Source organism: Arachis stenosperma, chromosome 2 (genome assembly GCF_014773155.1).
Source record: "Arachis stenosperma cultivar V10309 chromosome 2, arast.V10309.gnm1.PFL2, whole genome shotgun sequence".
NCBI lineage: Eukaryota > Viridiplantae > Streptophyta > Magnoliopsida > Fabales > Fabaceae > Arachis > Arachis stenosperma.
The window spans coordinates 67,042,045-67,066,070 of NC_080378.1; the positions used below are offsets into that span (position 1 = coordinate 67,042,045).

At 39.7% G+C, this 24,026-nt stretch overlaps 1 protein-coding gene across 1 annotated transcript; it reads right to left on the reverse strand.

Moving 5' to 3' along the window:
* Positions 1-19,606: 19,606 nt before the first annotated feature.
* Positions 19,607-20,095, reverse strand: LOC130962963 (uncharacterized). Its single transcript, XM_057889119.1, has one exon. It carries the CDS (start codon positions 20,093-20,095, stop codon positions 19,607-19,609), a length of 489 nt encoding a protein of 162 aa, XP_057745102.1.
* Between the last annotated feature and the right edge of the window lie 3,931 nt (positions 20,096-24,026).

Sequence of the window (24,026 nt, forward strand, 5' to 3'; positions counted from 1 at the left end):
TCAGAGTGGACTATTTTGGATATATTCTATTATGGTCTATCTGAGTTCTCTAAGATGTCACTGGACCATTCTACAGGTGGATCCATTCACCTAAAGAAAATGCCTGCAGAAGCTTAAGAACTCATTGACAGGGTTGTAAATAACCAGTTCATGTACACTTCTGAGAGGAATTCTGTGAGTAATGGAACGCCTCAGAGGAAGGGAGTTCTTGAAATTGATGCTCTGAATGCCATATTGGCTCAGAACAAAATGTTGACTCAGCAAGTCAACATGATTTCTCAAAGTCTGAATGGATGGCAAAATGCATCCAACAGTACTAAAGAGGCATCTTTTGACGAAGAAGCTTATGATCCTGAGAACCCTGCAATGGCAGAGGTAAATTACATAGGTAAACCTTATGGAAACACCTATAATTCATAATGGAGAAATCATCCAAATTTCTCATGGAAGGATCAACAAAAGCCTCAATAAGGCTTTAATAATGGTGGAAGAAACAGGCTCAGCAATAGCAAGCCTTTTCCATCATCTTCTCAGCAACAGACAGAAAATTCTGAGCAGAGTATCTCTAGCTTAGCAAACATAGTCTCTGATCTGTCTAAGGCCACTTTAAGTTTCATGAGTGAAATAAGGTCCTCCATTAGAAATTTGGAGGCACAAGTGGGCCAGCTGAGTAAGAAAGTCACTGAAACTCCTCCTAGTACTCTCCCAAGCAATACGGAAGAAAATCCAAAAAGAGAGTGCAAGGCTATTGACATAATCAACATGGCCGAACCTAGAGAGGAAGGAGAGGACGTGAATCCCAATGAGGAAGACCTCCTAGGACGTCTCTCAAGCAAGAAGGAGTTCCCTATTAAGGATCCAAAGGAATCTGAAGGTCATATAGAGACCATAGAGATCCCATTAAACCTCCTACTGCCATTCATGAGCTCTGAAAACTATTGTTCCTCTGAAGAGGATAAAGATGTAACTAGAGAGCAAGTTACTCAATATCTAGGAGCCATCATGAAGCTGAATGCCAAGTTGTTTGGTAATGAGACTTGGGAAGGTGAACCTCCCTTGCTCATTAGTGAACTAGATACATGGATTCAGCAAACGTTACCTCAAAAGAAACAAGATCCTGGTAAATTCTTAATACCCTGTACCATAGGCACCATGACCTTTGAGAAGGCTCTGTGTGACCTAGGGTCAGGCATAAATCTTATGCTACTCTCTGTAATGGAGAAGCTGGGGATCATTGAGGTACAGCCTGCCACATTCTCATTAGAGATGGCAGACGGATCACAAAGCCAAGCTTATAGATTAGTAGAGGACGTGTTAGTGAAGGTTAAAGGCCTCTACATCCCTGATGATTTCATAATCTTAGAGACTAGGAGGGAGGAGGATGAATGCATCATCCTTGAAAGACCATTCCTAGCCACAGCAGGAACTGTGATTGATGTTGACAGAGGAGAGCTAGTCCTTCAATTAAATAGGGACTACCTTGTGTTTAAGGCTCAAGGATCTTCTTCTGCAACCATGGAGAGGAAGCATGAAAAGCTTCTCTCAATACAGAGTCAAACAAAGCCCCCCACAATCAAACTCTAAGTTTGGTGTTGGGAGGCCACAACCAAACTCTAAGTTTGGTGTTAAACCCCCACATTCAAACTCTAAGTTTGGTGTTGGGAGTCCACAACATTGACCTGATCACCTGTGAGGCTCCATGAGAGCCCACTGTCAAGCTAGTGGCATTAAAGAAGCGCTTATTGGGAGGTAACCCACTTTTTATTTATATAATTCTATTTTTATTTTCATTGTTCTTTTATGTTTTATTAGGTTCATGATCATGTGGAGTCACAAAACAAATACTAAAATTAAAAATAGAATCAAAAATAGCAGAAAAAATAGCGCACCCTAGAGGAAGGGCTTACTGGCGTTTGAACGCCAGTAAGGAGCATCTTTCTGGCGTTCAACACCAGAACAGAGCATCTTTCTGGTGTTGAACGCCAGAAACAAGCAGCATTCTGGCATTCAAACGCCAGGATTGCACCCTGAGGAAAGCTGGCGTTAAACGCCAAAAGCAAGCATGGAACTGGCGTTCAACTCCAGAAACATGCTGCAGACTGGTGTTGAACGCCCAAAACAAGCATAGAGCTGGCGTTTAACGCCAGAAACAAGCATCAATCTGGCATTAAACACCAGGATTGCATGCAGAGGGCATTTTACACGCCTAATTGGTGCAGGGATGATAAATTTTTGACACCTCAGAATCTGTGGACCCCACAGGATCCCCACCTACCTCAACTTACCTTCTCTCTTCTTCACATAATCCAATAACACTCTTCTCCAAACACCCTTTACTAATCAATTCAATCTCTCTTCCCCATCACCTCTTCACCACTCACATCCATCCACTCTTCCCCATAAACCCCACCTACCTTCATAATTCTAAATCTCTTTTCCACCCAAACCCACCCTAAATGGCCGAACCAACTCCCTCTCCTTTCACTATATAAACCCCTCCATCCTTCTTCATTTTCACACAACACACCCCTCTCTTCTCCCCCTTGGCCGAATACACATCTCTCTCCCTCTCCTCCATATTTTCTTCTTCTTCTTCTATTCTTTCTTCTTTTTGCTCGAGGGCGAGCAACATTCTAAATTTGTTGTGGTAAAAGCATAGCTTTTATTTTTTTCCATAACCATTGATGGCGCCTAAGGCCGGAGAAACCTCTAGTAAAGGGAAAGGGAAGACAAAAGCTTCCACCTCCGAGTCATGCAAGATGGAAAGATTCATCTCAAAAGCCCATCAAGACCACTTCTATGAAGTTATGGCCAAGAAGAAGGTGATCCCTGAGGTCCCTTTCAAGCTCAAGAAAAATGAGTATCCAGAGATCTGACATGAGATCCAAAGAAGAGGTTGGGAAGTTCTGACCAACCCCATTCAACAAGTCAGAATCCTAATGGTTCAAGAGTTCTATGCCAATGCATGGATCACTAAGAACCATGATCAAAATATGAACCCGAATCCAAAGAATTATCTTACAACGATTCGGGGAAAATACTTAGATTTCAGTCCAGAAAATGTGAGGTTGGCATTCAACTTGCCTATGATGCAAGAAGATGCACGCCCCTACACTAGAAGGGTCAACTTTGATCAAAGGTTGGACCATGTCCTTATGGACATATGTGTGGAAGGAGCTCAATGGAAAAGAGACTCAAGAGGCAAGCTGGTTCAATTGAGAAGACTGGACCTTAAGCCTGTGGCTAGAGGATGGTTGGAGTTCATCCAATGCTCCATCATCCCCACTAGCAACCGATCTGAAGTTACTGTGAATCGGGCCATCATGATCCATAGCATCATGATTGGAGAGGAAGTAGAAGTTCATGAAGTCATCTCTCTTAAATTCAACAAAATAGCCGAAAAGTCCTCCACCATGGCAAGGCTAGCTTTTCCTCATCTTATTTGCCATCTATGCTACTCAGCTGGAGTTATCATAAAAGGAGACATTCTCATTGAATAGGATAAGCCCATCACTAAGAAGAGGATGGAGCAAACAAGAGAGCCAATTCATGGATCTCAAGAGACACATGAGGAAGCTCATCATCAAGAAATCCCTGAGATGCCTTAAGGGATGCACTTTCCTCCCAACAACTATTGGGAACAACTCAACACTTCTCTAGAAGACTTGAGTTATAACATGGACCAACTAAGGGTGGAACACCAAGAGCACTCCATCATTCTCCATGAGATAAGAGAAAATTAAAGAGCAATGAGGGTGGAGCAACAAAGGCAAGGAAGAGACATAGAAGAGCTCAAGGACATCATTGGTCCTTCAAGAAGAAGGCGCCACCATAACTAAGGTGGACTCATTCCTTGTTCTTATTTCTTTGTTTTTCGGTTTTTATGCTTCATGTTTATCTATGTTTGTGTCTTTATTACATGATCATTAGTGTCTAGTAACTATGTCTTAAGGCTATGAATAATTCCATGAATCCTTCACATATCTTAAATAAAACATGTTTCTAATTCAAAAGAACAAGAAGTACATGAGTTTCGAATTTATCCTTGAAATTAGTTTAATTATATTGATGTGGTGACAATACTTTTTGTTTTCTGAATGAATGCTTGAACAGTGCATATTTTTTATCTTGTTGTTTATGAATGTTAAAATTGTTGGCTCTTGAAAGAATGATGAATAAGAGAAATATTATTGATAATCTGAAAAATCATAAAATTGATTCTTGAAGCAAGAAAAAGCAGTGAATATCAAAAGCTTGCGAAAAAAAATAGAGAAAGAAAAAGAAAAAGCAAGCAGAAAAAGCCAATAGCCCTTAAAACCAAAAGGCAAGGGTAAAAAGGATCCAAGGCTTTGAGCATTAATGGATAGAAGGGCCCAAGGAAATAAAACCCAGGTCTAAGCGGCTAAATCAAGCTGTCTCTAACCATGTGCTTGTGGCCTGCAGGTCCAAGAGAAAAGCTTGAGACTGAGTGGTTAAAGTCGTGATCCAAAGCAAAAAGAGTGTGCTTAAGAGCTCTGGACACCTCTAATAGGGACTTTAGCAAAGCTGAGTCACAATCTGAAAAGGTTCACCCAGTCATGTGTCTGTGGAATTTATGTATCCGGTGGTAATACTGGAAAACAAAAGTCTTAGGGCCACGACCAAGACTCATAAAAGTAGCTGTGTTCAAGAATTAAAATACATAACTAGGAGAATCAATAACACTATCTGAACTCTGAGTTTCTATAGATGCCAATCATTCTAAACTTCAAAGGATAAAGTGAGATGCCAAAACTGTTCAGAAGCAAAAAGCTACAAGTCCCGCTCATCTAATTAGAACTAATATTCATTGATATTTTGGGATTTATAGTATATTCTCTTCTTTTAATCCTAATTGATTTTCAGTTTCTTGGGGACAAGCAACAATTTAATTTTGGTGTTGTGATGAGCGGATAATTTATACGCTTTTTGGCATTGTTTTTAGGTTGTTTTTAGTAGGATCTAGCTACTTTTAGGGATGTTTTCATTAGTTTTTATGCTAAATTCACATTTCTGGACTTTACTATGAGTTTGTGTATTTTTCTATGATTTCAGGTATTTTCTGGCTGAAATTGAGGGACCTGAGCAAAACTCTGATAAGGAGGCTGACAAAGGACTACTGATGCTATTGGATTCTGACCTCCCTACACTCGAAATAGATTTTCTGGAGCAACAAAACTCGAAATGGCGCGCTCTCAACGGCGTTAAAAAATACACATCCAGAGCTTTTCAACAATAGATAATAGTTCATACTTTATTCGAATCAAGACGACGCAAACTGGCATTCAACGCCAGTTTCATGCTGCATTCTGGAGTCAAACGCCAGAAACACATTATAAACCAGAGTTAAACGCCAAAAACACGTTACAACTTGGCGTTTAAATCCAAAAGAAGTATCTGCACGTGTAAAGCTCAAGCTCAGCCCAAGCACAAACCAAGTGGGCCCCAGAAATGGATTTCTGCATTAATTACTTATTTCCGTAAACCCTGCTAGTCTAGTATAAATAGAACATTTTACTATTGTATTAGACATCTTGGTTTTCGTCTTTTATCTTAGCATCCATCTTTGGACGTTTAGTTCTTAGACTTTGGGGGCTGGCCATTCGGCCATGCCTGGACCTTGATCACTTATGTATTTTCAACAGTGGAGTTTCTACACACCATAGATTAAGGGTGTGGAGCTCTGCTGTACCTCGAGTTTTAATGCAATTACTACTATTTTCTATTCAATTCAGCTTATTCTTGTTCTAAGATATTCGTTGCACTTCAACCTGATGGATGTGATGATCCGTGACACTCATCATCATTCTTACCTATGAACGCGTTACTGACAACCACTTCCGTTCTACCTTAGAACGTGCGAGTATCTCTTGGATTCCTTAATCAGAATCTTCATGGTATAAGCTAGAATTATTGGCGGCCTCTCTTGAGGATCCGAAAAGTCTAAACCTTGTCTGTGGTATTCCGAGTAGGATTCAAGGATTGAATGGCTGTGACGAGCTTCAAACTCGCGATTGTTGGGCATGATGACAAACACAAAAGAATCAATGGATTCTATTTCGACATGATCGAGAACCGACAGATGATTAGCCGTGCTGTGACAAGAGAATTTTGACCTTTTTCACTGAGAGGATGGGAAGTAGCCATTGACAACGGTGATGCCCTACATACAGCTTTCCATGGAAAGGAGTATGAAGAATTAGATGAAAGCAGTAGGAAAGCAGAGATTCAACAAAAACAAGCATCTCAATGCACTTATCTGAAATTTCCACCATTGAATTACATAAGTACCTCTATTTTATTTTATGCTTTATTTATTATTAATTTTGAAACCTTTACAATCATTTGAATCCGCCTAACTGAGATTTACAAGATGACCATAGCTTGCTTCATACCAACAATCTCCGTGGGATCGACCCTTACTCACGTAAGGTTTATTACTTGGACGACCCAGTTCACTTGCTGGTTAGTTGTGCGAAGTTGTGAAGAAAGTGCTGAGTTATAAACATGCATACCAAGTTGATCGCCATTGTTAGAGATCACAATTTCGTGCACCAGTGGGCTCAGCTTGCAGAAAAGTGTGAGTTAGGCATGGGCGTTAGTGATGTTAATGTTAAGTGAAAATGTGGGTTCGAGAACGTTAGTGGCAATCACCTTTTTCACTAATGTCCAACCCCAAAATTGTCCACGTTAACTTCAACGTTAGTGGCACTAACGTGACCACTATCGTTGCCTTATGATCCTTCGCAAGCGTTATTGGGAATCACCTTTTCAAATAACGTTGCATTGCGCCCCTTGTCCCTACGTTAGAGTTCACGTTAGTATAACTAACGTGACTCTTAACGTGCGCATGCCTCAGCTTCGAGAGCGTTAGTGACACTTACCTTTGTCACTAACGCTCCAAATGCCCCTCTTTCCCACGTTAGAGTTCACGTTAACTAGGTTAACGTGGCCACTAACGTGGTAGTGAATGCCATTTCCAATGTTAGTGACAAAGGTGAGTGTCACTAACGTTGGATTATGATGCTTAGCTCCGCGTTAACTTTCACGTTAGTGGTCTTAGCGTGACCACTAACGTGGGAAATGTTAGATTGATCCAACGTTAGTGACAAAGGTGAGTGTCACTAACGTTGGCATTGTCCCCTTTTCCACGTTAGAGTTCACGTTATCTAAGTTAACGTGGCTAATTGCCAGTGTGTAGCATTAGTGGTATTCACATTTACCACTAATGTTGGAGCTCCCATTTTTTCCACGTTAACTACCACGTTAATGTAGTTAACATGGCAATTAACGTGGGCTTATGATGGCTTCGCAGGCGTTATTAGCGATCACTTTTCTCATTAACGTTGCAAGCTCATTCCCATTCCACGTTAGTGGTCACGTTAACTAGATTAACGTGGCTGCTAACGTGGCTTTTTCTTGCTCCCTTTGTCCTGAAATCAAGCAAATAAAGTACAATCAAAGCTCTAGCCCAAGTCATGAGATTATGCATCATCAATTTGTCATTCAATCCTTGCAAAATCCTTATGAAATCATGTAAAATTCACAATAGTTGCTTGAATCCTGGTGTAAATGAAATTTCATCCAAAACTTGCTTATTTCCTAAGAAATTGCATGAAACTACCCTAAAACAATAAAGAAAAGGTCAGTGAAACTGGCCTAGATGCCCTGACATCACAATACCAAACTTAAAGCTTGCTTGTCCCTAAGCAAGTACTGAAATTTAGGAAGAATGAATGAAAGAACAAGATAAACAAACAATTATAATGGAAGTCAAATTTCTGGTTTATGGGGTTTCATGCATAGCAACTTAGGTTCATTCCTTTACTGGGTTTCAGGCCTTTATCATGCCCTTGAACACTTGTTTGATTGCATCCTTTGAGACTTCCTAATTATTGATCTTCCTTTCCCTTTCAAGATTTATTGCATCCCTTTTCTGGCTAAGTGCTCTGTAAGAGGGCGACTCTTTAAGATAAGCTTTCAGCCAACACTCCCGAACCAGTTGGTTCAAGGTGCTAGGTGTTAAGGCACCCCTAAGGACTTACTCCCTCAAGTCTCTTTCCCCCATACATACACACCACAGGCACATGATTTGTTATTTTTCTTTCTTGAGACCTTAGTGTCCCGCACCTCTTTGGGTTGCTAAGTGTTCTGTAGCAAGGGTTACTCTTGATAGTGGACTTTCATCTGATAATCCTGGATTAGTTAACCCAAGTTACCAGGTGATAAGGCACCCCTAAGAGCTTATTCATCCAAGCATATCCCTTGCACATGAACACCACAGACACATGCCTCAATATTCAAACCCTTGGTACCTAGCATTATTTCTCATTGTTTTTCTTTCCTTTTCACTTTTATTGCTCTTTCTCTATTCTTATTGGGATTTCATTATTTGGTTAGCCTCATAGGATGTGTTTCAAGCATAGGATTCAGGATAGATAGTTGCCTTCCTACCTTGTTAGTGAACTAACTTAGCTAATTAATCACCCTACCACAAACATTCAAAATTCACTTCACAAGATAACTCCATTCTTGTTCTTCTCATAACATTTTCTTTTTGATTGGCTTAAAGGACAAGCATACATATAAGCAAGATGAAAATAAAAACTAGGGACTAGACTAGCACACTTCGATGTGAATAAAGAGGAACAAGCAGAATATGCAGGTTTCTAGGACAATATTCAATCATTTTTTTCAACTAAAGTACTGCAACTTCGAGACAGTTCAATACAACCTCATGATGTCTTCCTGGGCATTATCGCCCTAGCATTTTGCATCATTGTTTGTCTCCTTGGATGATGAGGTATTATTATTCCCTGAGATTGATTGAATTCCTGTAACACTATTGGAAGTGGTTTGTACCCCAAGCACATGGAAAATAGTTAGCATGCATGTATGCTTGTGAATTTCTGAACTTGATTTGGTGTGTGAACACCAAACTTAGTTCCTTGCCTAATAAACCCATATTTCATGAGTTCTTTTGTGCTTAAATTGAGTGATTTATATAATCCTTCACCTACTTATTCACATTAATTGCATGGTTTTACTTTCCCTTCCTTATTATGTCATATTGTGAAAAACATGTTTCCTAAGCTTTGAAAATTAATTATTTTAATTACCTTTATTTCCATTCGATGCCGTGATTAGTGTGTTGAGTAGTTTCAAATTTTCTAAGGCAGAATGACTTAAAGGATGAAAAAGGAAACATACTAAAAGGAAAGGAGAAAGCAAAACGGAGCTTTAAGGAAACTGGTATCCACGCGATCGCATGGACGACGCGATCGCGTGCCAAGCACGAATCAGTAGCGACGCGGCCGCATGACTGACGCGACCGCGTGCCTTAAACAGAACGTACATGACGCGGTCGCATAACTGACGCGACCGCGTGGCAAGGAAAAGCTCCGAATGACGCGACCGCGTGACCCACGCGGACGCGTGACAGAGGCCACGCACCAGAAATTGCAGAAAACGCTCATAATGAGTTCTGAGACCCTTTTTGGCCCAAATCCAAGTCCATAAGGCATAGACCAGAGGCTATAAAGTGGGGGAATGCATCTATTCATAATCATGCACTCATAATTCACTTCTCATGTTTTAAATGTAGTTTTGGAGAGAGAGGTTCTCTCCTCTCTCTCTCTCTTAGGATTTAGGTAGTGTTTTTAGAAATTAGGATTTAGGACTTCTCTTAGATTTCTAGAGTGACTCTCGATCCCAGGTTTAATATTCCTTTTTACTATTTAAATTTCTCTTTTGTATTTTGATTACTCTGAAGCTTTTATTATATTTGATTGATATTGCCCAATTGGCTGTTGATGACATTTTTATGATATTTGAGGAATTTTAGTTTATGATTGTCCCTTTTTATTATTCCCAATCTGAGGATATTGTTATTCTAGTAGATTTAGTTTTTCCCCTTTTGGCCTTGGTTAAATAATTGGTAACTTTAGAGTTATTAAACTCATTGTTGATTGAAAATTGGAATTCATCCACTAAACTTACCTTCATAGTTAGAGGTTAACAAAGTGGGAGAAAAATCCAATTCTCATCACAATTGATAAGGATAACTAGGAAAGGACCTCCAGTTCTTATACCTTGCCAAAGGTTTATTTTACAGCTATTATTATTTTATTTTACTTGTCATATAATATATTCGCACCTTACTTCCAAAACCCAAATTTTACCTTTTTCATAGCCAATAATAAGAACATACCTCCCTGCAATTCCTTGAGAAGACGACCCGAGGTTTAAATACTCGGTTATCAATTTTAAGGGGTTTGTTACTTGTGACAACCAAAACGTTTGCACGAAGGGATTTTTGTTGGTTTAGAGACTATATCTACAACGCGACTGTTTTTATGACATTCTTTACTGGCAAAAATCCTAACGTCAAAATGGCGCCGTTGCCGGGGAATTGCAAACGTGTGCCTTATTATTGGTTATTGTAAATATTTTTCAAAAAAAAAAATTCAGATTTTTATTTTAAAATTTTTTTTATCTTATTTTATCTTTTTCAAAAATTATATCCTTTTCAAAATATTTTCTTTTTATTAATTTTTGTTTTTATTTTCCCCTACTACTATGAATTTTCACCCCTCTGGCTTCAAGTTTGATTCCAATGTTATTGTTAGGAATGGAAACTATAATGAAAACAGGCATCAAGATTGGAAGAATCAAAGATGGGAGAAGCCACAAGGATTTGATCAAACCTCATGGCAACAACCACCTCCAATGGACTATCAACAACCATTCTGTGATGCATATCTAGACAATGGCTATAGTTTTGATTATCAGCTACCACCACCATATGCCTATGTACCCCCTTCTCAACATGACTTTGGACCACCACACTCACAAGCCCCTTTTCCGCCATTCACCTCCATATGACCCTAACCCTCAACCACCATACCAACCACCTTTTGAGCCATATGAACCATATATAAAACCACCCCAATTCCAACCCAATTACTCACAAGAACCACCACTTCAATATTCACCATCTCCATATCTATCAATCCAAGAGCATTATGATCCTACTTATGAAAACCGAGTGAATCAAGAGGCAAAGGATCGTCTCAAGGAAACAATGGATCGATTTCAGGCAACCACTCAACAACTGGGGCAAGTATTATTTCAATGGGCTTCTCGACGCTAAAATACACAAGGATCAGCCACAGCCCTATGTGGACAGTCTAGTGAAGAGCATAGTATGAAGGAGATACTAGAAACTCCAGTGAACAGTACGGAGCATGACTTTGTACTGGAACAAGTAGAGGAAGCCAGAATTATTGAAGAAGAAGAAGTGGTTGAAGACTTAGGAGATGCAGAACCTCCATGGGAAAGTCCAGACATCGAGCCTCCTTCCAAGAAGGTTGAAATTGATGCTGAAGAGGGTGTACAACCTCCAAAGCATATCATAGTTGAAGACTTGGAAGAGGTTGATCAAGAGATGGAGATTCAAGAAGAAGAAGCACAACCTCCCATGCCCTTGGAAAGCAATGAAAAGAAGATTGAATTGAAAGAAAGCTACCAAGAGGAAGAGGTTGAAATTGAAGAAGTTTGCAAAGAGGTGATAATTATCAGAGAAGAGCACAAGGGAATGGAGCTTGCAATTTCATTAAAGATACCTCCCCCTAAGTCGCCATCATCCTTCACAACATTCAAGTGGGCAAAATTCATATCCCATAGCTTTCTAATCCCACTTGAATATGGGTGATGCCAAGGCATCTTAGGCTAGTTTCACTAGCCTTTTTCTTTCATTTTTAGTTGTTTTATGCATTTTCTTGAGCCTTAAGTAATCATTTGGGCCAAATAGTCATGCTTGTCTTAAATCATTCAAACATGAAGATTTTGATGCAAATTCCATGAGTTTTTAGTTATATTCCTTGAATGCTATGAATGGAAGAATTCTCATGAATTTTAGCAAGACTTTGATGCAGTTGTTTGGATGATTTCAGGGAAGAAGAGGCTAGGCAAGAAAGAAATAAAATCAATAAAGGATGCTTGAATATCAAATGGGACGTTTAAGCTCCAGTTTAAGGTTAAACTGGAGCTTAAACGCCAGAATCATGAGAAGAGAGGAAATGCTGTAACTGGCGTTTAACCTCCAGTTTGACCTCAAACTGGAAGTTAAACGCCAGAATGAGAAAGGGCACTAAGGAGCATTCCACGTTTAACCTCCAGTTTGACCTCAAACTGGAGGTTAAACGCCAGAATGATGAATTAAACTAAGGGAGGCACAAAAGCATTTCCACGTTTAACCTCCAGTTTGACCTCAAACTGGAGGTTAAACGTGTTCGACACTTATTCCCACCAAAGAAGCATTTCCACGTTTAACCTCCAGTTTAACCTTAAACTGGAGCTTAAACGCTGGCATATGGAACAGCTTGACCATGCATTCTTCAAACATAAATAACTTGAGCTACAAAACTCCAAATGAGGTGATTCAAAATGCATTGGAAAGAAGACATCTAGAGCTTTCCAAGCATATATGGCATGCATGGTGGATACTAAAAATTGAGGGAGAAAACAGCCCCGTAATGTGCATAGAAGAGCATAGTACCAACATGCAATCAGGCCAGCTGACCTCTTCACCTTCCATGGAGTATAACTCGAGTTGTAGAACTCCAAATGATGCGCTTCCAGTTGCATTGGAAATTAGACATCCAGAGCTTTCCAACGATGTATAATAGTCTATATTTGGCATCAAATTGGCAAGGTTGACAAGAGAACAAAGTGACGACTCAAGAAAGGGAGGTTAAATGTGTTCTTCATTTCCAAGTTTAACCTCCAGTTTGACCTCAAACTGGAGGTTAAATGTGTTCGATGGTTTTTCTCCTCCAGGGTGTGTTCTTCATTTCCAAGTTTAACCTCCAGTTTGACCTCAAACTGGAGGTTAAACGTGGTCGACCCAAATTGCCTCCAGGATGTGCTTTCTTCATTTCCAAGTTTAACCTCCAGTTTAACCTTAAACTGGAGGTTAAACGTGCTCGACAATGCACACCCCTGGGTTGCTTTCTTCCAATTCCACGTTTAAGTTTTAGTTTGACCTTAAACTAAAACTTAAACTTAAACTTAAACACCACCATTTGAAAAGGTTTCTGGGCCAATTATATTGAAGTTTAAGTTAGCAATTGAGCACAAAGATTAACTTAAACTTATTATGGCATAAAACCCAATTGAATATCATAGTTTATGGGATTGGGCCTGAAAAGTTGATGAGTCTGGAACTTCAAATTGTTGAGTCTTGTGTCATTACTTGTTTATCACTAAGTATGCTCAATGAATGTTACAGAATTGGATCACAGCCTCATCAGAATTATGGACCATAAGCCTAAAGCAAAAGGAAAGCAAGGAAAGGCCTCAAAGCCCAAGAAACACAACAGAAGCTCAATTTAGAAAGTGTATAAATAGGATAGAATTTAAGTTAGTTAGGACTTTTACATTCTGCAACTTTACATTTTGCTAGTTTTGATACTTTGTAATTGAATTCAGAGCTATGACTCACTAAACCCCTTTCATTGGGTTAGGGAGCTCTGTTGTAATTCAATGAATCAATAATAGTTTTATCTTCTTCTTCAATCTTTTCTCTTGAATTTTGTTAGAAAGCTTCTCGATCTAATTCCATTGGGTAATTGTCTTGGGAAAGAAATTACCCATAATTGGAATCCTTCGGAACCTTGAAAAAGGAATGGAGGATTCATGCTAGAGAAGCTTTCTCACAGTGAATTGGATTGGGGTTTGGATGGATATTGTGACATGTAATCCTACCAAATTGTGGTCCATGAAACTGTGTGGTATAATCAGTGATCGAGCTTCATCTCTTCTTATGAACATTTAAACCAAGGGATTGGGAATTTGTTTGTTTTTAGAGAGAATTGGTGAGCCAAGGGATTGGGATCCAATCATATAAGATTGCCAAGCAAAATTCAATGAATGCATTGGTTGAGGAAGAGATAAAATGTTTTGATTCGGAGATCTCAATATCTCCTAACACCCAATGAACTCCCATCTCTGATCTACACTTGCTATTTACATTCTGCACTTTCAATTCATGCAATCACCCCAATTCCCTTTTAATTTCAGCAATTTAATTTCTCGCACTTTCATTCTTGCAATTTAAGATTCTGTCATTTCAATTCCTTGCAATTTACATTTCCCGCCACATTTACTTTATGCAATTCACATCCAAAAATTGATTCCGCTCAACTAAACAAACTTCTAATTCGAATTGCTCACTCAACCAATCCTTGTGGGATTCGACCTCACTCTATTGTGAGTTTTTACTTGACGACGATAACAGGTGCACTTGCCGGAAGGAATTTTGCCGTTCGTGCAATTTCCCTAAATCGTAGCATAACAAGTTTATGCACGCATCAATGGGCTACTGGAGACGGATGGTCAACTTAGAGCTCTTTGTGGCATTAAGAGTAAAAGGAAGATGGCCGGTGGTAAGAATTATCCTGCAATGTTCATCATGGTTGGAAGCTTTAAGTTTAAACGTAAATGTTGGTATAGAGCTCAACTGAATGGGTCTAGGAAGTTGTTTGGCCGCTTACGTGAGAATTCAGACTGCTTGCCACCCGGATGGAACAATATTGCTCAACCAAAAGACGGGTGCAAAGGCAAGGTCTGGGACCCCGGAATCCATTCTACCAATCACCACTCTTGGGGCCTTGTCACTTGCTTTAACTTGCTTGAAGGCTTTCTGCGCCTTGTTTGGGATCCCGGAGGCTATTGGAAGTACAAACATTGGTGGGGATTCCTGGATCAATACAAGCACAAGCCACCCTAGCAGGAAGCTCATCAAATGTCCAACTTAAAGACTATAACTAAAAGTGCTAGGTGGGAGACAACCCACCATGGTATGATCGTTCATTTTTCATTTTTATTTAGTTTTATTTGTTTTCAAATTTTATTTTATTTTGTTATATTGAACCTGGAGTTTTGCATCACATTCATATTAACACTGCATTCTGCATTTTTCAGATTAAAAAAAAAGAAATCGAGCACGCGGCGCGACCGCATCAACGACGCGTCCGCGTCGCAAGGGGAGAAGAGAAAAATAAAAACGAACAGAGAGTCACGCTGGAGCGTGGCTGGAGGCGTGCCAGTGGCACAAATCGACCCACGTGATCGCGTCGCTGACGCGTCCGCGTCACGTGGGCATAATGGCCTCCCACGCGACCGCGTGAGCCACGCGGCCGGGTGCCTTGATTTTCGACGTTAAAAAGGTGCATGGCCCAAAGTTGTGCTGGAATTGGGCTGGCCTCGTGCTAGAAGCCCAAGCCCTCCCACGCGACCACGTGCCCCACGCGTCCGCATCATTTTCCAAAAATGGCCATCCACGCGATCGCGTCACCCACGCGATCGCGTCACCCCAAATTTTGGCAAATGAATTAATTTGAACAGAGAGTTGTGCAGGCGTGAGGCTGCACTCGCGCCAGAAGCATCACATGGGTCATGTGACCGCGTGACCGACGCGACCGCGTCCTCTTACTTAAAGCGCAATCGCGCGAACGCGTCCCCCACGCGTCCGCGTCGCCAGCGCCGCACAGCTTATCTTAATTTGCCAAATATCTTATCTTTTCTTCCCCAATCCTAATTTTTCCTCCCTCCTTTCTTCTTCCCTTCTTTCCCTTCTAATTCTTCTTATTTTTCCTTTTATTTTATTTTAATTCATTTGCATACTTTCATTCATTATTTTCATTGGTGTTAGAAATTTATTTGGGTAATTATTTACCATATTTTGCTTGTGGATTATTAAGGGAATTGTTTGACAATTGTATTAATTTTTAAAGGGTTGCTTGCATGTTCAATTTAATACTTTCAAATAGATTATTTATCATGCATGCTAAGTGTTTGTGAAAATGCCCGTATGGCATTGTGCACTATTTTTAAAGATTTCTTTTAATCTTCTACTATAAATGCTTGCTTTTCACAAAACCCTTTTTATATTTTATTAATTAAATATAATTGTCATTACAAACGTTATTGTTAGTTTCCTATGACTAACAATACATTAAAGCTTTTGATGCTTGATCTATGCTACTCATGCCCTTGCCGGCATGCTAATAAACATCTTGCATCCAATACCCCCATGCATTGCTATATTTCCATTGATGAACTGATCACATGGAATCGCGACCATGTCTTCCATTCACTATTTTCCTTACTTGGCATGCTATTCACTTGTACCGCCCTCCTCTTTGCTCTACACCTTTGACTTCATATCCCTTTCTCTTCTCCCTTTTTCAGGCTGGCCACCAGAACGGGTAAGGAGAAAGCTTCTACAACGAGCAACAGCTGAGGAACCACAACACCCGCCCACCTGTACTTCTTAACATGCACCGAGGACGGTGCAATCTTTAAGTGTGAGGAGATCAATACCGATCTCCACGGGTTAGTTAGCCCCTTCTCAACACCAAATTTTTTTTTCATTGTTGCATTTGCATGTTTAATTGTTTTTGTGCATATTTTACTACTTGGTTAAAGTAATATTCTTCTTTTTCAAGAAATTTTTATAGTATTTCACTAATTTGAATAAAACTTTTTGAAAAAAAAAACTTGTATGAAAGAAATATTATTTTGGAACATGGTTTAAAGCTCGAACACACAAAACCAGTGAGATCTTGAGCCTATTTGATTGGTTACATTTTATCAACCAATATTTTATTTTTGGTGTGTGTTTCTCTCTCTAAAATTGTGATCTTTGTCTTGCTTAATTCTATATTTCCATTGTTTAATGTATGCATACACTTATATGATTGAGGCCTTGTTTCAATGAGCTTACATACCCACACGGCCTTAACCTTTTCATTATCTATTGCAAACCAATTTTGAGCCTATTTTACCCCTTTTGTTCTTTATTTTAGCACATCATTAACTCTAAGCGGAAAACAATAATGTCCTTAATTTGAATCCTTAGTTAGCTTAGACTAGCGAGAGTGCTCATAAATTAAGTGTGGGAAAAGTGGGTTTGGAAACATCTGGTTTGAGAATTGAGTATGTTAGAATTTTCTGAAAATGTGAAAGAAATGTTTAGGACATGTTCATGCATTCAATAAATTAATCATATGCATTAAAAAAAAAAGAGAGCAAAATAAGTGAAAGGGGACAAAATGCCCCAAAGTAAGTGGTGAAAGCAATGCATATGAGTTGTACTTGAAATTAGAATGCATGAATATGTGGAAAACATGGTTAATGGATGGTTAGATGTTGTATTATGATTACATGGATTGTTTAAGTGGGAAAGTTTCAGTTAATTAAGGATTCAGATTTTAGTCCACTTGACCAAATACAATCCTACCTTGACCCTAACCCCATTACAACCCTTAAAAGACCTCTTGATATGTGTATCTGTGCATTAAATTTATGTTGATTGTTAGATGAAGAGCAAGCCTTAGAAAGCAAGGTTAGTAGAGAATTGAGAGAATCGAACCTAAAACGCTTGAGTGATTAAGAGTGATATACACTACTAGTGAGGGTTCGATGCTTGATTCTTTGTTCCCGGCTTTCATGAGCTATTTTCTTCTACAAGTCTATTTGTACTTCATTTTTTATGATTTGAATTAGTGAAATCCAGTTCATATTTATTCTTGGAGATTTATTTGCTTTTAACCAAGTAAGTAGAAACATTTTTTATTTAGTTGCATTCATTGGTTGCATCTCATGCATTCTACCATTCTTCTTCATTCCTTTATAGTTTCTCTTGAGCTTAGCATGAGGACATGCTAGTGTTTAAGTGTGGGGAGGTTGATAAACCCATATTTCATGAGTTCTTTTGTGCTTAAATTGAGTGATTTATATAATCCTTCACCTACTTATTCACATTAATTGCATGGTTTTACTTTCCCTTCCTTATTATGTCATATTGTGAAAAACATGTTTCCTAAGCTTTGAAAATTAATTATTTTAATTACCTTTATTTCCATTCGATGCCGTGATTAGTGTGTTGAGTAGTTTCAGATTTTCTAAGGCAGAATGACTTAAAGGATGAAAAAGGAAACATACTAAAAGGAAAGGAGAAAGCAAAACGGAGCTTTAAGGAAACCGGTATCCACGCGATCGCATGGACGACGCGATCGCATGGATGACGCGATCGCGTGCCAAGCACGAATCAGTAGCGATGCGGCCGCATGATTGACGCGACCGCGTGCCTTAAACAGAACGTACATGACGCGGTCGCATAACTGACGCGACCGCGTGGCAAGGAAAAGCTCCGAATGACGCGACCGTGTGACCCACGCGGACGCGTGACAGAGGCCACGCACCAGAAATTGCAGAAAACGCTCATAATGAGTTCTGAGACCCTTTTTGGCCCAAATCCAAGTCCATAAGGCATAGACCAGAGGCTATAAAGTGGGGGAATGCATCTATTCATAATCATGCACTCATAATTCACTTCTCATATTTTAAATGTAGTTTTGGAGAGAGAGGTTCTCTCCTCTCTCTCTCTCTCTCTTAAGATTTAGGTAGTGTTTTTAGAAATTAGGATTTAGGACTTCTCTTAGATTTCTAGAGTGACTCTCGATCCCAGGTTTAATATTCCTTTTTACTATTTAAATTTCTCTTTTGTATTTTGATTACTCTGAAGCTTTTATTATATTTGATTGATGTTGCCCAATTGGCTGTTGATGACATTTTTATGATATTTGAGGAATTTTAGTTTATGATTGTCCCTTTTTATTATTCCCAATCTGAGGATATTGTTATTCTAGTAGATTTAGTTTTTCCCCTTTTGGCCTTGGTTAAATAATTGGTAACTCTAGAGTTATTAAACTCATTGTTGATTGAAAATTGGAATTCATTCACTAAACTTACCTTCATAGTTAGAGGTTAACAAAGTGGGAGAAAAATCCAATTCTCATCACAATTGATAAGGATAACTAGGAAAGGACCTCCAGTTCTTATACCTTGCCAAAGGTTTATTTTACAGCTATTATTATTTTATTTTACTTGTCATATAATATATTCGCACCTTACTTCCAAAACCCCAATTTTACCTTTTTCATAGCCAATAATAAGAACATACCTCCCTGCAATTCCTTGAGAAGACGACCCGAGGTTTAAATACTCGGTTATCAATTTTAAGGGGTTTGTTACTTGTGACAACCAAAACGTTTGTACGAAGGGATTTCTGTCGGTTTAGAGACTATATCTACAACGCGACTGTTTTTATGACATTCTTTACTGGCAAAAATCCTAACGTCATTGCCCAATGCAGCAAATTAAATACATGCAGAAACCTCATGTGCTTTTATTAAGAAAATAACTATGAGCTAAAAAGACAAACTATGCATTAGAGGTTAAACCTCTGTCAAGTGAGTTCTATGGTTGTTAGAGCAGTGCTTTCTCACTGAAGGGTTGCAATGCACTCTTCAGCTGGAGTCTTTAGTGGAACACCAAACTTAGAGTTCCACATTCACCCTTGAAATGTTTTGGTGTGCAACACCAAACTTAGCTTCTCACAATACAGAGAACTCAACTTGAAGCTTTTGTTGGGTCAATCATGAAAAGAGAATTACCTCAGGTTGGGTTGCCTCCCAACAAAGTGCTTTTTTTTAGCGTCACTAGCTCGACGATTGCTCTTCTAGTTGAGGTTATATTTTTGTTTGGGGGCTTCCCCCATGCTGCCCAAGTAGTGCTTGAGTCGTTGCCCATTCACAGTGAATGTCCTCTTTGAGCTTTCTTCCATGATTTCTATGTGTCCATACGGTGAGACTTTTGTAACTAGAAAAGGCCCCGACCATCTTGATTTGAGTTTCCCAGGAAAGAGTTTCAGTATGGAGTTATAGAGAAGCACATATTGTCCTTCTTCGAAACTTCTTGGTGCTAGGTTGAGATCATGTCTCTTTTTTGCTTTTTCCTTATAGATCTTGGTATTTTCATAGGCTTGAGACCTAAACTCTTCCAGTTCTTGCAGCTGCAAGATCCTCTTTTTACCAGCAGTGGTGCTGTCCAGGTTCAGTATCTTAAGAGCCCAAGAGGCTTTGTGCTCCAGCTCTAATGGCAAGTGACAGGCCTTTCTGTATACCAGTTGATATGGGGACATCCCAATTGGTGTTTTGAAGGCTGTCATGTATGCCCAAAGAGCATCATCTAGCTTCTTCGCCTAGTCCTTTCTTGATATCCCCACAGTCTTTTCCAAGATCCTTTTCAACTCTCGGTTGGATATCTCTGTTTGCCCACTTGTTTGGGGATGATAAGGTGTGGCAACCTTATGCTTCACCCCAAATCTTAGGAGTAGGGTCTCCAATGGTCTATTGTAGAAATGGCTCCCTCCATCACTGATGAGGGCTCGTGGGACTCCAAATCTGGTGAAGATATTCTTTCTAAAAAAGTTTACGACTACCTTGTTGTCATTTGTTGGGGTTGCCACGGCCTCCACCCACTTAGATACATAGTCCACTGCCACCAAGATATACTTGTTTGAATATGAGGTTGGGAATGGTCCCATGAAGTCGATCCCCCACACATCGAATAGTTCAAGTTTTAGAATGTAATGCTGTGGCATCTCATTTTTCTTGGGCAGATTGCCAGCCCTTTGGCACTCATTGCAGCTCCTCACCAGTTCCTTAGCATCCTTGAAAATAGTGGGCTAGAAGAACCCATATTGTAGTACTTTTGCTGCGGTTCTTTTTCCTCCAAAATGACCTCCATAGCTAGCGCTATGACAACTCCACAGGACCTCTCGTCCTTCTTCTTCTGAGATGCACCTCCTAAGGATTCCATCTGAACATTTCTTGAAGAGATAGGGTTCATCCCAAATGAAATACTTAGCATCATTGATGAGTTTTCTTCTTTGATGTTTGTTAATCCCAGGGGGTAGGTCACCGGCTGCTTTAAAATTGGCAATATCTGCAAACCAGGGTGCTTTGTGAACCAACATTAACTGCTCATCTTGGAAGAACTCATTTACACTTGTATCATGTATAGCATCTTTCTCACAAGGGATTCTGGATAGATGATCTGCTACCTTGTTGTCCACACCTTTTTTGTCTCTAATCTCAATGTTGAATTCCTGCAACAATAATATCTATCTGATTAGTCTTGGTTTTGACTCCTGTTTGGCAAATAGATATTTGAGTGCTGTGTGATCAGTGAAAACAATAACTTTAGAGCCAATAAGGTAGGACCTAAATTTGTCAAATGCAAAAACTATTGCCAGAAACTCCTTTTTGGTGGTGGTATAATTTCGTTAAGTGTCAGTAAGGACCTTGCTGGCATAGTATATGACATGCACCAAATTTTCTTTTCTCTGCCCTAACACTGCCCCAACTGCGAAATCAGATGCATCATACATCAGTTCAAATGGTAGATTCCAATCAGGTGGGGTGATGATAGGAGCAAAGGATAGCCTTTTTTTAAGTTCTCAAATGCAAGCATGCACTTCTCATCAAAGATGAATGGTGTATAAGACATAAGGAGATTTCTTAAGGGCTTGGCTATCTTTGAAAAATCTTTAATAAACCTTATGTAGAAGCCAGCATGCCCCAAAAAGCTCCTAATTGCCTTGACATCACTTGCTGGAGGTAATTTTTCAATTAGCTCCACCTTAGCTCTGTCTACCTCAATGCCTTGGTTAGAAACTTTATGGCCAAGGAATATTCCATCTGTCACCATAAAGTGACATTTTTCCCAATTCAAGACCAAGTTGGTCTCTTGGCATCTTTTTAATACCAAGGCAAGATGGTTTAGGCAATTAGGAAAGGAGTCTCCAAATACTAAAAAGTCATCCATGAAAACTTCAATGACCTTTTCTATCATATCCGAGAAGATGGAAAGCATGCAGCGTTGAAAAGTTGCAGGTGCATTACATAGCCCAAATGGCATGCGCCTGTAGGCAAACACTCCATATGGGAAGGTGAATGATATTTTCTCTTGGTCTCTTGGATCAACCACTATTTGGTTATATCCTGAATAACCATCTAGAAAACAATAATATGCATGTCCTGCAAGTCTTTCCAGCATCTGATCCATGAAGGGAAGTGGGAAATGATCTTTTCTTGTGGCTTCATTGAGCTTTCTGTAGTCAATACACATCCTCCATCCTGTGACGGCTCTTGTAGGGATTAGATCATTTCTTTCATTGGGTACCACAGTGATTCCTCTTTTCTTGGGGACCACTTAGACTGGATTAACCCATGGGCTATCCGAAATTGGGTAGATTACTCCTTCCTGCCACAGCTTCATGACTTCTTTCTGTACTACTTCCTTCATAACTAGTTTCAACCTCCTTTGGGGCTGAATGGAGGGTTTGGCATCCTCTTCCAATAGTATCTTATGCATGCATATGGCTGAACTGATTCCCTTCAAGTCAGTAAGTGTCCATCCAATGGCATCCTTATGTTTTTGTAAGACTTGAAGCAATTTTTCCTCTTGTTCTTGGCTGAGGGATGAATTTATAATCACTGGATAACTTTTATTCTCTCCTAAGTATGCATACTTGAGAGTGGGCGGCAGTGCCTTTCGCTCAAGTTTGGGTACTTCTTTTCTTTAATCCTACCCTTCTAGTGTGCCTTGAACATGCATTTCAGCGGCTGCAGCCTCTTCGCTTAATACTAATTCCTCTTCTTCTGTTAACTCCTCAAGTTCTTCTTCAAGAGTTTCTTGCACCACAGCATCCACCGAGTCCAACCTCATACATTCTCCCAATGAGTCTTGTGGGTAACGCATGGCCTTGAACATATTGAATATCATTTTCTCCTCATGTAGTCTAAGGACAAGTTCACCCTTTTCGACATCAGTGATGGCTCCCACAGTGGCCAAGAATAGCCTTCCCAAGATGATAGAGGTCTTGGCTCCTTCCTCCATGTCCAATACTACAAAGTCTGCTGGAAAGATGAAGTCTCCCACCTTTACCAACAAGTCTTCTACTATTCCGTGAGGAAACTTAAATGATCGATCTCCTAATTGCAGAGCCATTCTTGTTGGTTTAGCCTCCTCAATCTTCATTTTTCTCATCATTGCAAAGGACATCAGATTTATGCTAGCTCCTAGGTCACATAAAGCCTTCTCTACTGTGATTTTCCCTATGATTCAAGGGATTTGGAAGCCCCCGGAATCCTTCAATTTCTGGGGCAATTTGTGCTGGATGATGGCACTGCATTCTTCGGTGAGTACCACAGTTTCATTGTTCATCCAGCTTCTCTTCTTGGTCATCAGCTCCTTTAAGAACTTGGCATAGAGCGGCATTTGCTCTATTACTTCGGCAAAGGGTATGTTGATTCGTAGTTTCTTGAAGATTTTCAAGAATCTTGAGAATTGACTGTCCTCTCCCTTCTTCTTTAATTGCTGGGGGTATGGGGCTTTTGAAACACATGGTTTCAGCACTTCTCCTTCTTGGTGTGACTTAGGAGTGGTGACTTGCATTTCCTCTTGTCCATTTTCTTCTTTATCTGAACTCATCTCTGGTGGGTTCTTATGGGTTTCCCTCAATTCCTTCCCACTTCTGAGGGTGATAGCCTGACACTCCTCCCTTGGAGTCGAATTGGTGTTGCTATGGGTAATGTGGCCAGGGGCTTGCTTGAATAGGTAGCCAATTTATGTTTCAGCTCCTGTTTTGATGATGCACGGAAACTTGTCTCTCAACAGATTTCCCTTTGGCAAGTATACCGAATTATCGTCAAGTAAAAACTCACAATAGAGTGAGGTCGAATCCCACAGGGATTGATTGGTCAAGCAACTTTAGTTGGAAGAATGCTAGTTGAGCTAAACAGAGTGTAGTTGATGTTGTAGGAAATTAAATGGCGGGAAAGTAAATTGCAGGAAATAAAGTGCAGAATCTTAAATAGGGAATCGGGGAGATGAACATGGAAATAAATGGCAGAAAGTAAAGAGAATGGGTGAGATCAGAAATGGGGAGTTCATTAGGTTCAGGAGATGTTGTATTCTCCAGATCAAATTCATTTTCATCATTTCCTCAATCAAAGCATCTATTGATCTCCTTGGCAATCTCAAGTGATTGGATTCCAATTCCTTGGCAACCCAATCTCTTTAAGCTTGAATAA